At 43.3% G+C, this 14,272-nt stretch overlaps 1 protein-coding gene across 1 annotated transcript in view; it reads left to right on the top strand.

Moving 5' to 3' along the window:
• The window catches only part of LOC127579855 (serine/threonine-protein kinase/endoribonuclease IRE1-like), a 77,355-nt gene that overhangs the window by 41,183 nt on the left and 21,900 nt on the right, over positions 1-14,272 (top strand). The window contains exons 7-11 of the mRNA XM_052032843.1: positions 1,787-1,888; positions 5,380-5,641; positions 6,570-6,648; positions 9,240-9,399; positions 13,796-13,914. Coding sequence (XP_051888803.1) covers positions 1,787-1,888; positions 5,380-5,641; positions 6,570-6,648; positions 9,240-9,399; positions 13,796-13,914 — 722 coding nt within the window. The remainder of the gene's footprint in view (positions 1-1,786; positions 1,889-5,379; positions 5,642-6,569; positions 6,649-9,239; positions 9,400-13,795; positions 13,915-14,272) is intronic.

Genomic DNA, 14,272 nt, shown 5'->3' with positions numbered 1-14,272 from the left:
GTTCTTATCAGTATTCGGAATGAAATAATTTGGTAGATTTACCTTATTCCAAGCTCCAACTGTATCACCCAAGCAAAACTGAGCAAGTAGTTACACATCCGATAACTTGTGCCTGTTAGCTTGAACAAAAATTACTTTTCTTCCATTGGTTAATCACAAGACTTTGCTGAAACATTAAACAGAGCACAGCCTGATCATTGCAGCCAACCAAACTATTCTGGATGAATCAATAAACAGACTGCAGATGCTGGCAGTTTGAAAAAAGAAACATTTTGAAAGTGCTGGAAACACTTGGAACGTCAGGCAGCATCTGTGGAGAGGGAACCAGTTAAACGGTTAATGTTTCAGGTCGAATAGGTTCTCTTTCTACATGGAATACTAATTTTCCAAATTCTTCATATGAACATTAGATGCTGGAGAAGAAACATCTGAATATTTATCTAGATTGCAGTAATCTGGGTGAAACGTTCAAAATTCTTAAAGGAAAACAAATAAAACTGCAGATGCAGATCATAGTCATACAGCATGAAAATGGGCCCTTTGGCCCAACTCGTCCATGCTGACTATGTTGCCCAGCGAGCTAGTCCCATCTGCCTGCATTTGGCCCATAGCCCTGTAAACCTCTCCTATCCATGGACTTATCTAGATGGCTTTTAAATGTCGCTAATTCACCTGCCTCAACCACCATTTCTAGCAGCTCATTCCAAATACGCACCACCTTGCGTGAAGAAGCTGCCCCTGATGTCCCTTTTTAATCTCTCGCCTCCGATCTTAAACAAGATCTGAGACAAAAACAAAAATGCTAGAAGATCTCAGCCAGTCAAGCAGCATCTGTGGAAAGAGAAACCAGTTACGTTTTTAGGACAGTGACCCTTTTTCCAAAATTCTTAAAGGGCATGAAAAGATAGATGAGGAGTTGATGGTTCCTTTGGCTGAGATGTACAAAACTGGGGGTCACAGAATCAAATAAGGGGGCAATCATTCGGGACTCATAAGAAGAAATTTCTTCATACGTCATGAACCTTTGGCATTCTCAACCCAAGAGGGCTAAGGTAGCTGATTCACTCAGTACGTTCAAAACATTCTTTAGATATTGAAGAAATCAAATATTATAGGGTTAGTGGAGGAAATTGCCACGGAGAATAAAGATCAGCAGGCATGGGGTCAAATGGCCGCTGACTCCCATTTCTTATGTACTTATGCAAGGTTTGTATTATTTTTGGTCCATTTGTGTTTCATCTGAGTGACTCTGGCTCCCTCCAGTGGCTGATCGTTCTGAACTGGCTGATCTTAGTCAGGGACACTACTTGGCAGATTGAGGAAGGGGGAAAGCGGGTAGGATTCCTATTTCTGATGCTGCTGGGAAAAGGCTGTGATGTCGGGGTGATTGCCAGCTGTGATGTGACTGGGAAACCATAGACGATGGAATAAGGGACCAAAACCTCCAAGTCTCACTTTGGGCAGGTACTGGGACTAATGGAACTGGGTGTCTGTATTTGTCAGGTGAGCAGGAAAATGGTATTCCTTGGGGGGGAAAAAAGATGTTATTTTTAATAGGGTCACCGGTTGACATGGCTGAGAAACTGAGATACATTGACGTACATCTCATTCAGAACTTGGCCCTTGTGTCGTTGGAGCAAGGAATACAGATGTATCAGGGGACTCGGCCACAACCTGGATGAAATGTAGTTTAATCACTATAAGTAGCATCAACTTGCCTTTTGAGGTCACTTTATACCTGTTCCTTTAAGAGTTGTTGCGTGCTAACACACACTTCTGTTTTCAGAGTACACGATCACCATGTACGACACTAAGAACCGGGAGCTGCGATGGAATGCCACCTACTTTGATTACTCTACCACCTTACCAGATGAAGACACTGAATACAGTAAGTGGTTTGAGTTGTGCAGCGCACATTCTAGTGCCTCTGGATCGGGAACCACTGGGGCTTTTGAAAATTGTTTTACAACAGACTTTTTTCTTTATTTGTTCAAATCAATGACTTGGGCAGCACCTAGTGCTCACCTCCTCCCTCCCTGACTTTGTGACTTCAAACTGATAATCAGCCACATTGCTGTAGATCTGGGTCACTTGCAGGCAGGTCCCTTCCCTGCAGGGTATTAGTGAACTAGATTGTCTTTTATGACGATGGTCATTGTGGTTGCTACTAGCTTTTCAGTCTAGATTTCTTTAATTCTGTGAGTTGAAATACCCCAGATGTTGTGGCACCAATCGACTTGACATCTTGGGTCGATAGTCCAGGTCTCTGGATGCTGGTCTAATGATTTAATTATTATGTTACTCTCCTCCCAAACGAATTGAGCTATGTAGGTATGACTCTTAATTTTCATTTACGTTATTATTTTATGATGGATACAGCTGGTATCAAGTGACATTCTATACTTTGAAACATTGGTGATTTTGGGTTTGTAGTTTTTAAGGGTTTGTAGTTTTTTTTTTAAAGGTTTGTTCATTTGATGTGGGCCACATTCTGACTAGACTGCAAAAATTTCCTTATTGTCTTGAGAGCATTAAAAGGTAACTGCATAGAATCAGACTGGAAGCACTCATAAGAGACACCATGTAGTGGGTGGCAGGTCATCTTCTCTGAAGGACATTAGTGACCTATACATGGATTTTTATGAAAAGTGAGATTTCTGTTATTTTTCTGATGTTGGTCAATAATTACCACAATTCCCTTCTACTTCACAACTTGTCTTGCTGAGAGTTGTAGATTCCTTTTGGTTGCCTGTCCAATGCTGTAACTGTAGGCAGCAATATTGCTGTTGACATCTTGGACTTGTCTGAAGTTTGTTATCCCTGATTATAGTGAATGTAAATGTCTCAGATGCCAACAGTCCGCGACATCTTTCCCTCAGTGCAGAAATAGGCACTGGTGCTGCATTGCTTGGATCTTTCTGAGGTAGATTAGCATGTGAAATGGGGAGTCTGGGTTTCAGTCTCAACAGCATTGTTCATCCTCCGTGAAGCATCTGCCAGTCCTTGGCACAGACTTTCTGCTCAGTGGCACAATATTTTCAGTGCAATTTGCTCAAAATCAGCAAAACCAGCACAAAGTATCAGGGAGCTTTAAGTGAAACTACAAGCTGTGCAATTGAGACACGAGACCGCAGACGCTGGAATCTGGAGCAATAAACAATCTGCTGGAAGACTCAGCGGGTCGAGCAGCATCTGTGGGAGGAAAGGAATCGTTGAAGTTTCAGGTCGAAACCCTGTATCAGGGCTGCATGCAGGGGTCGACAGTTCCTTTCCTCCCAAAGATGCTGCTCGAGCCGCTGAGTTTTCCAGCAGACTGTTTGCTGATCTATGCAATTGAATTTGTGATATTGTGCTATTTTGAGAAATTTCACTGAAGTCAGCCTGCCTCGAAATTGGATCCAATTAGAACCTAACAGACCATTACAGGACAGTACAGGCCCTTCGGCCCACGGTGTTGTACTGATTTTTTAATCCTGCTCTAAGATCTATCTAACCCTTCCCTCCCACATAGCCCTCCATTTTTCTATCATTCTTGTGGCTATCTAAGAGTCTCAATGTCCCTAATGTATCTATCCCACAACCTTCTGCTGGCAGTGCGTTCCATGCACCCACCACTCTGGGGAAAAAAAAACAACAAACACCTTACCTCTGACGTCCCCCTTGATCTCCCTTGTAATTTCCTCCAATCACCTTTAAAATACGCCCCCTCATTTTAGCCATTTTCACCCTGGGGAAAAAGTCTCTGACTGTCCACTCGACCTATGCCTCTTGTCTTGTACACCTCTATAAAATCACCTCTCAACCTCCTTCTCTCCAAAGAGAAAAGCCCTAGCTCACTCAACCTATCCTCATTACATGCTCTCCAATCCAGGCAGCATCCTGGTAAATCTCCTCTACACCCTCATCTAAAGCTTCCACATCCTTCCTATAATGAGGCGACCAGAACTCTGTTCCTCCACACTGCTGAGAGTCCTGCCATTAACCTTGTAGTCTGCCTTCAAATTCGATCTTCTGAAGAGTATCACTTCACACTTTTCCGGGTTGAACTCCACCTGCCACTTCTCAGCCCAGCTCTACATTCTATCAATATCCTGTTGTAATCTACAGCAACCTTCTACACTGCTCCTGCTGCTTCTTGCTAATTGTGCCAGATTGCCAGCTTTTGGAAAAAATTTCTGAAAATTCAGCTGGATCTCTTAGGTGGCAAAGAGTAATAGACATGCGTTACAGCTTTGAAATATTATTTCTAGTTTCTTGAAGCTAGCAAATGATTCTGTGTCGTGGCTTTTTAAAGCTAATTTTGAGTTATTTAAAATGAAGTTGCAGATGGTGGACCTGGCCTCAATAAGTTGCTTAATTTTGTGACTAATTTGTCAGTCTCCCTCAGACTGTACAAGGTAATCACTCTTGAATTACCTCAAAATATTCTGTTATGTATCTTAATTACATTTTTACCCAGTTTGTACTGGTTCACGAAGAATTCTTCGTGAGTATGCATGGTGTTACATACCAGCAACAAAAGAAACACACCGGGTCATGTATAAGTGTTAGAAACTATTTTGTTAATAACTACTTATGATGATAAAAAATTAAAAGTAAAAATGGTAGAAGTAAAGATGTTAGATATTAAACATTAACCCCCAAAACTAAACTCTGTGTGTGTGTGTGTGTGGCAAATTTCCAAACTCCAAGTCCAGGAATAGTTCTCAAAGTTCAGTTCAGCAAGCCATAAGGTGAAACGTGAGCAAAGGCTTTTGCAAAACTACCGTTGACTGAAGAGAAAATGTAGAGAGAGAAATTACAAAATCCAAATGTTCCACGATGGAACCCATACGACACCTCAGTCACTGATCTCCACTGCTTTGTTCCGAAGTATCTGCCACCCCGAAAGGCATTCGAGACGTGGCCGTCCACACACATACCTGCTTCCTTCTACAGGTTAATGACAAAGTGGACTCCACTGGATTATTCCAAAAATCCATATGTGGATTGTAGTGACAGACACAGTTACTGTTTTTCGTCCATCTATAGAGAGACCAGCAGACAGTGTTTCTCTTTCTTCTGACTCTGACTGAACCAAAACGTCAGCATGTCATTATCTCCTGTTGTTGTAATAACGACACACACACACACACACACACACACACACACACACACACACACACACACACACACACACACACACACACACACACACACACACATATATACCTGTACTATCCCTTAAAGGGACATTCACCAAATAGTAACCTAATCCGTAACAACAGGAACTTGAGGGAAAGAGCACTCTTCATAACAGACACAATCTTAAGTGGAATTTGTGCGGAGACAATTGATTGTAGCAGATCGTATGGTTGAAATCTACTCCCTTTCTTTCAGAAATGCTGCACTTTGTCTCAAACGGAGATGGCCTGGTGGTGACTGTGGACAGCGAATCGGGTGACGTTCTGTGGATTCAGAATTACGCTTCACCCGTGGTGGCTGTGTACATCTGGCAGCGGGAGGGACTGAGGAAAGTGATGCACACGAATGTTGGCGTTGAAACCCTTCGCTACCTCACGTTCATGTCGGGAGAGGTGGGCCGAATCACGAAGTGGAAGTACCCCTTCCCGAAGGAGACAGAAACCAAACAAAAGCTGATGTAAGTGCATCTTTACCGTTTGCTAAGCTGGCATGTGCATTGCAATACAGTACATATGTCCTTCAGTGTAACAATGTAGACTGGATCTACTGGCTGATCCAATAACGCTTGCAGCAGCCACCTCCATCTATGTGATGTCTTCATATTGTTTTTCAGCAGCATTATAAAACAAAAGGAATGATTGGGTACTAGGATACCGGCAAATGTTAGTGCAGATGACCAAGGGCTTATTCAAGGAGGTAGATTTTCAAAGCATCTTAAAAGAGAAAGGCAAGGCAGAGAGGTTTGGGGAGCTGAAGGCATGGAAACCTTTGGATGTTTGGGGATCAGACAACTAAGTATAACATTTTCAGGGTATTCTACATTGAGATTATTTATGAATTTCAATCATCTTTTCTTGATTTTGGTAGAGAAGGCTCCATGAAGGAGCACTAAATACTTTAAAGCAACTTCATTGTCCTCATGTTAAACCAGGCATGTGTGGCAAATGTTGATTACCGTAAGTTTCAGTGTAGAGCGATGGCAGCAAATCTGACAGTTTCACTGAAATTACTGGGCCAAACGTCATTGCAGTTCACGGGATCTCCTGGGGGAAAATTGATTGTGAATAAACCATAGTCTATGTTCCAAAGTAATTATTTGTCATAGAAAATGAGTATTTCTATTTAAATGATTTCATAATTAGAATTTTAAAGTTAAATATTCAAGAGGTTTTTGAGGAAAAATTTGATAAATAAAGAGAAAGTAGATTATATTGACAGGGTGAAATACAAAAGGAACACGAACAGCAGTGGCACCTGTTGGCCACATGAACTATTTCTGCTGACGTATGGATTATTGACACCACTGTGTGCGCTCTTTATAAACAGCCTGAGAGTTCTGATGGCTCGCTGAATTTTCATTAATTTCGCTTTTTCTTTAAACTTAGGCCGACTCTGTATGTGGGAAAATACTCCACCAGTTTGTATGCCTCATCGTCTTTGGTCCACGAAGGAGTGGCTGTTATGGTAGGAAACTGGAGTTTAATTTACCTAAGTGAAAGGTTATGCTTCAAATAATGTACTCTGGTTAGGGCTTTGTTTAAAATATCCAGTAGTTGTTAGTACATGACTGACGTTAACCACTGTTGGTCCTCAATGGATTCTCTTCACTAAACTCTGCTGTGGGTCATTCTTGACCATGACTGACACCATTGTATTTATCCATGTGAGCCATAGCAACAGGTAATCGCACATTCACCCAACCTCCTCTCCACTGAGATTGGTGCCTACAAGTTCAGGAGTTTGGAATCCGGGCTCAGTTTATTTTACCAACCCTGAGAAACTGGTTTAAAAAAAAATTAACCAAACTGCCTAGTGTTTGGTCACGTCAGCTTATCTCATCACAGAAAGAGTGTTTAACCAGGTGTAATTACTGGTTTAATTTGCTGAACATCATTTATTGAACTACTTGATATAATACAGGTTTAGGGAGACAACATTTACCTTCACTTATGCAGATGTTAGATTTACCAAATTTTGGAACACCCCATTCCTTTTTCCAATGTAATATAATGTGTGTACACAGTGTTTGTAGAATAGACCCCCAGCACTGGGTCTGATCTTTTCCCAGATCCATTGCTCCCTCTTCAGTGCTGCCGATGTCAGAGGAACATTCAGAAAAGGTCTGTTGCGCTCTGCTGGGAATATTGGAATATTACTGCCTCCCTGTGACCTTGGAATAAAAATATACACTGACCCACCTGCAGTGGGGGGGGGGGGGCGCAATTACAACCCACGCTGATGCTCCCTTAGGAGGCAGCTCCCCAGCGTGGGGGGTCCCGTGTGCACCAACTCTCATGACTCCACCTTTGCTGATATTAGAATCCATTTGCCATCACTCAACTTAGTCATTTAATCCATTAATTTCTCTTAAATCCGATGCAATCTAATCAGAATCAGGTTTATTATCACTGACTTGTATGTCGTGAAGGTTGTTGTTTTGTGGCAGCAGTACAGTGCAAAGACATAAAATTAATATGAATTACAGAATAAATAGTGCATAAAGAAAAGAATAATGAAGTATTCATGGACTGTTCAGAAATCTGATGGCGGAGGGGAAGAAGCTATTCCTGAATCGCTGAGTGTGGGTCTTCAGGCTCCTGTACCTCCTCCCTGATGGTAGTAATGAGAAGAGGGCATGTCCCGGATAGTGAGGGTCCTTAGTGATGGATGCCACCTTCTTGAGACACCATCTCTGGAAGATGTCCTCGATGGTGGGGAGGGTTGTGTCTGTGACGGAGCTGGCTGAGTCTACAACCCTCTGCAGCCTCTTGCGATCCTGTGCATTGGAGCCTCCATACCAGGCGGTGATGCAACCAGTCAGAATGCTCTCCACTGTACATCTGTAGAAATTTGCAAGAGTCTTTGGTGACATACCAAATCTCCTCAAACTCCTAACAAAGTAGAGCCACAGGCATGCCTTCTTCGTGATTGCATCAATGTGTTGGACCCAGGATAGATCCCCTGAGATGTTGACACCCAGGAACTTGAAGCTGCTCACCCTTTCCACCGCGGACCACCCCCCCCCCCCCCCCCATAAGGACTAGTGTGTGTTTTGCTGACTTCCCCTTCCTGAAGTCCACCTTAAAACTAGAGAACTCAACAAAACATTCAAAGTGTGTTATATCAAAGTTCCACTGTAGTTTCATTTTACAAAATGCAACACTGCTTGCAAATGTTTAAGTTTTAATTCCATTTGGCCTATTTTTAAATGTTTATGCAGTTCAGATGTAGTCTGATGCCTGTTATACAGCGCAGCTTCAATGAAAGGAGAAACAGTTGGTTCTGGTAATGCGCAATAGCCCACTGAACAGCTCTTGCACTGATTTGAGATTTTATCTTTTTCCTTGTGCTTATTATTGAATGCTGGAGTTGAGTTGATATTCTCTCTTTAGTGAGAGAACAGAGATTCGGAAAGGTGGTTGGTGAAGAAATGTTATTTTGCATCTTTTTAGAGATTTGAGAGACTGTCTTCATACAGTGTCTTTTTACAGGAGCAGCAGACAAAATTTGACAAGTCACATCAGAGTTTGGATAGGTACTTGATCAAGGTGCTAGGTTTAAAGGAACCTCAAAGGTGGAAAGAGGTTTAGGGAAGACATTCCAGAGATTGGGACTTTTACGTCTGAAGGCATAGCCACCAAGTGCTGATTAAATTCAGGGTGATTAATGGATCAGAATTGGAGTAATGCCGATATCTTGGGTGATGAATAGGCTGAAGGTGATTACAGAGATAAGGAGGGACTTGAAAACAAGAGATCCACTTATAGGTCAGTGAGCTCATGGGAGATGGGTCAATGAGACTTTGAGTCAAGACAGAGCAAGCAGAGTTTGAGACGCAAGCTAGAATGGGGGAAGTTAGCCAGGGGTCGGTTAGAAAAGACCAGCCAAGAAATGTATGGGTTAAGGATTTGAGTAGCCATTGAGCTAAGGTGGGAGCGGTGTGGGTCGATGTTACTGAGGCGGAAGTATGTGTTCTCGGTGATGTTATGGAGGTATGATGCAAAATAATAGACAATTACAGCTCATTTCTGTTATCTTTAACTCTGTTTTCACAGCCACGAGGCAGTGCATTCCCATTACTTGAAGGCCCGAAAACAGAACATGTTACGATCGCAGATCATGGAGAATGTGATACCACCCCCAGTATTGATGTTAAGTTCACATCGGGTGTCAAAAACACAATCAATTATCTGAGGAACCAGTGGTTTCTGATAGGTGAGAAGAATTGTGGTGGCTGCAGTGCCCTCGGTGGACAGCAGGAAGTAGTACCTCGGTGTTAAAGACCACGTCAATGTCAGCTCCAGGTCGCTGAGGAAGACGGGCTCTGTATAAGGTCCCAATCTATGGCTGAAGGACTCCAGGAGAGCAATGGGAGGGTGAAACTGCACAGTGGCACAGCTAGTAGGACTGCTGCCTTGTAGCACCAGAGACCCAGGTTCTCTGTTTTCCTCCCACGACCTGTACAATCCATCTATGGGTTGGTAGATTAATTGGCTGCTGTAAATTATCCCTAGTGTGTAGATGAGTGGTAGAAACTGGGAGGAGTCGATGGAAAATACAGGGACAACTTAAACAAAAAGGGATGTAAATGGCTGGCTGATGTCAGCTGAAGCCCTGCTTCTATGCTGTATCTCTCTACAACTCTTGTAGTTCCTGGGCTGTATTAGCGTGTTCCCTGTGTAAAATTATTTAATGCTTTTGACCTGTCCTTGCCTAGCCAAGTGACTTCTCAGAATTGTTTACAGTTCCAAAAAAAAAACACGGGGACTAAGGGGATTTGAGAAGGTGAATCCGTGGATTAGTGCTACCGTTCACGTCAGGGAGAAAACCCAACAGGAATAGTGTTCAGTTTGTAATTTGTGTAGTTGTACATGAAGGGTTGTGCCACTTCTCCTGACAGTCATGACTGGGTGGAAGATTGCCTTCCATTGTATGGGCAGGCAAGTACCTAGAAGGTTTTCTGAGGTAAATTTGAGGCTAGTATTGCTATATAATTCAAAGTGCAAGCTAACTAGTGGCAGGAATGTATTGCCTGTGTCAGTAATTTAGGTATCAGGGCCTGGAGATCTTAGGAAATGTATTTTTCTCCCTCCTGGAATGAATGTTAAAAGTCATCTACTCACATGACTTTCATTTATGAAAAGTGTATGGCTGGAATTGTGTGATCTTTAGCGTGGATTTGGAACCTGGGTCTAAGTAACTGAAAGATCGAAAGTCTCCTCGCTAAGGTGCATCGAGCTCATAAAGTGAGTAGACTTTTCGCACGTGTTTGGTTCTTAATTTGTACTGATTGGTAGCAGTGTCTGCAAAAGGACTCCCAATGCAGGGAGTAAATTAGTGGTGGGGATGGTGAGGCTTTCCGTTGGGCAAGAACAGGAGGAGCTGTAAGTCACTTGGGGTACAAGTGCACATCCTACTGATGGAGAAAGATACGGAAAATGCTAAAGATAAAGAGGAGAAAGGTTCCTGCCTCCATCACACTGTGTAAATTATTCGATCTGCCTCGACAAAATCACCCAAGCTTATGGTTCAAACTCTCTTTCCTCATCCACTCATTGCATTTCCCTCCTGGCTAAGAGGAATAGCCTCAGATGTAAACAAATAGGATTTAAATATATTATTTGAAACTCACTTTATATCGTGATAAGAGATGGGTTTGGAAATTTTCAGTTGCACAGAGTATAAAGGCTTGCAGGCAGACTAGGTTGGGCCATGATTTTCATGTATCTCGATCAGTGCACGAGGGAAACTTCCTATCATAGCTGACGTGCTACTCATAGACTCGTACGGCGTGGAGAGGCCCTTCGGCCCAACCGGTCCATGCTAACCAAGATGCCCCATCCAAGCTAGTCCCATTTGCCAGTGTTTGGCCCATAACCTGCTAAACATTTCCAATCCATGTACCTGTTCAACTGTCTTTTAAAAGTTGTTATTGTACCTGCCTCACCCACTTCCTCTGGCAGCTCATTCCACATAGATACCACCCTTTGCGTATTAAAAATAAAGTTGCCCCTCAGGTTCTTCTCAAATCACTCCCCTCTCACCTTAAAGCTATGCCCTCTAGTTATTGATACCCCAACTCTGGGGGGGAAAAAGACTGAGTGCATTCACCCTATCTGTGCCCCTCGTGATTTTATACACCTCTATAAGATCACCTCTCAGTCTCCTACACTCTAAAGAATAAAGTCCCAGCCTGTCCAACCTCTCCCTATAACTCAGTCCCTCAAGTTCTGGCAACATCCTTGTAAATCTTTTCTGTGCTCTTTCCAGTTTAATAACATCTTTCCTATAGCAGGGCGACCAAAACTGAACACAATACTCTTAGTGCAGCCTCACCAGCGTCCTGTACAACAGCACCATGCCCTCCCAACTTTTATACTCAATGCTCTGACTTATGAGGGTCAGCGTACTAAAAGCCACCTTTACCACCCTGTCTATCTGTGAACCAGTACTTGTACTCCAGGGTCCCTCTGTTCTACAACACTCCCCAGGGCCCTGCCGTTCACTGTGAAGGTCCAGCCTGGATTTGACTTTCCAAAATGCCACACCTCTCTTATCCGAATTAAACTCCATTTGCCATTCCTCGGCCCACTTACTCAGCTGATCAAGATCCCCCTGTAATTTTTGATCACCTTCACTGTCCACTTTCCCAACTATTTTAGTGTCATCTGTGAACTTACTAACCCTGTCTTCCACGTTCTTACCCAAATCGTTGATGTAGATAACAAACAACAATGGGCACAGCACCGACCCCGGTGCACACCACTGGTCACGGGCCTCCAGTCCGAGAAACAACCTTCCACCATCACCCTCTGCTTTCTATTGTCAAGCCAATCGTGTATCCAATTAGCCAGCTCTCCCTGGATTCCAGGCGATCTAACCCTCTGGAGCAGCCTACCATGTGGAACCTTATCAAAGACCTTACTGAAGTCCATATAAACCACATCTACCACCCTGCCCTCGTCAACTTTCTTGGTCACCTCATCAAAAAAAACTCAGTCAAGTTTGTAAGACATCATCTCCCATGCACAAAGCCATGCTGACTACCCTAATCTACCCATCTTTCCAGATAAGTAGATTTTATCCCTCAGAATCCTCTCCAGTAACTTATCTACCACAGATGTTAGACTTACTGGCCTATAGTTCCTAGATTTTCCTTTGCTGCCCTTAAGTAAAGGCACACATTTGCTACCCTCCAGTCTACCGGCACCTCACCCGTGGCTAACGATGATGCAAATATCTCAGCCAATGCTCCTGCAATTTCTTCACTAGCCTTCCACAGTCGTCTTGGATATACCTGGTCTGACCCTGGAGATTTGTCTACCTTCATACCTTTTAAGACATCCAGCACTACTACTACTATAATGCGGACTATCCCCAACACCTCCCTATTTACTTTTCCTAGTTCCAAAGTCTTCATGTCTTTCTCCACAGTAAAAACAGAGCAGAAATATTCATTTAGGACCTTGCCAATCTCCTGTGGCTCCACACAAAGGTGACCCCCTTTGGTCTTTGAGGGGCCCTATTCTCTCTCTAGTTCTGCTTTTTACCTTAATATATTTAGAAAAATCCAGGGATTTTATTAATCTTCTCTGCCAAAGTTATCTTGTCCCCTTTTTGCCCTCCTGATTTCCTTGAGTACACACCTGCATCCCTTATACTCCTCCAGGGATTCACTTGATCCCAGCTGCCTGTACCTGACCCATGCTGTCTCCTTTTTCCTGGCCAGGCCCTCAATATCCCTCGTCATCCAGGTTCCCTACCAGCCTTGCCCTTCACTCTAACAGGAACATGCAGACCTTGAGCTCTCACTATCTCACCTTTAAAAGCCTCCTGCTTGCCTGTAGTCTCTTTGCCCCCAAACAACCTACTCCAATCAACCTTTGCCGGCTCCTGTCTCATACCATCCAAATTCACCTTGCCCCAATCTAGAACTTGAACCTGTGGACCAGTTCTGTCCCTTTCCATAACTAGTTTAAAACTAATAGAACTATGGTCACTGGTCCCAAAGTGCTCCCCCACTGTCACCTCAGTCACTTGCCCCACCCTATTACCCAAGAGTAGGTCAAGCTTTGTCCTCTCCCTAGTAGGACCCTCTCTATATTGCCCAAGGAAACTTTCTTGAATGCACTTAACAAATTTCACCCCATCTAAGCCCTTACCAGTATGGCAGTCCCATTCTATGTTAGCAAAGTTAAAATCCCCCACTATGACAACCCTATTATTCTTGCAACTCTGCGCAATCTCCCTGCATATTTGTTCTTCTAATTCCCGTTAACTGTTTGGGGGCCTATAGCACAATCCCAACAATGTGATCATCCTCATTTCTCAGCTCCACCCATAAAGCCTTACTGGATGAGTAAAAGGTTTTTGTGACTTTGGTATGTTAAGTGAAGGGCTGTAAAATTTTCCAATATCCAACTGCTGTGTCGAGGATTTTTGTTTTAGTTTAGGTTTAGCCATCCTGAAATTTATTCCAGTACCGTTCACTTTAGGGCTTGCGGTACTCTGGGCATCTTCGCTGTTGCTGGGGCTGTGTGACGTTCACTGCTGTTGTCTGCCCCGTATTCAGAGTTCAGCTCTGCATTAATAGCACATGTGTTTTCTCCAGGTCACCATGAAATGCCACTAGCAGCCCACACCAAGATCCTTAATGACTTTCCTGAAAATGTGCAGAAAATTCCAGATGATATCATCGCCACCAGCCCACAGAACAACCTATTTGAAGATGTACGTATGTCTTAACTTATCCCACTGTGGTACGATCCAGAATAAGATACTGTTTTGGAACTTGCAGCGTAGGAAGAGGTGATTCAGACTCTCCATCTGGGCCCACTATCGACTTGGGTGACAGCTGATCTGTACCTGTTCACCTGTCTTGGTTGCAAGTACCTTGACGTTCTTACTGAATGAAAATTCTAAACCCCCACTTGCCCTCTGCGTGAAAGTGTGTTTCCTAGTTTCCCCAAATGGTCTAGCTCGAAATTTAAGATGAAGCATCCTTAGCCTAAGCTCCCCATTGGAGGAAATAGTTTCTCTATATCTATACTGTTGATCCCTAATTATTTTTAAATAATTGGATCATCCC

The sequence above is a fragment of the Pristis pectinata genome, chromosome 18 (assembly GCF_009764475.1).
Source record: "Pristis pectinata isolate sPriPec2 chromosome 18, sPriPec2.1.pri, whole genome shotgun sequence".
NCBI classification, from domain to species: Eukaryota; Metazoa; Chordata; class Chondrichthyes; order Rhinopristiformes; family Pristidae; genus Pristis; species Pristis pectinata.
Note: the sequence above shows the minus strand (reverse complement) of the source record. Positions and strands in the feature narration are given on the sequence as shown.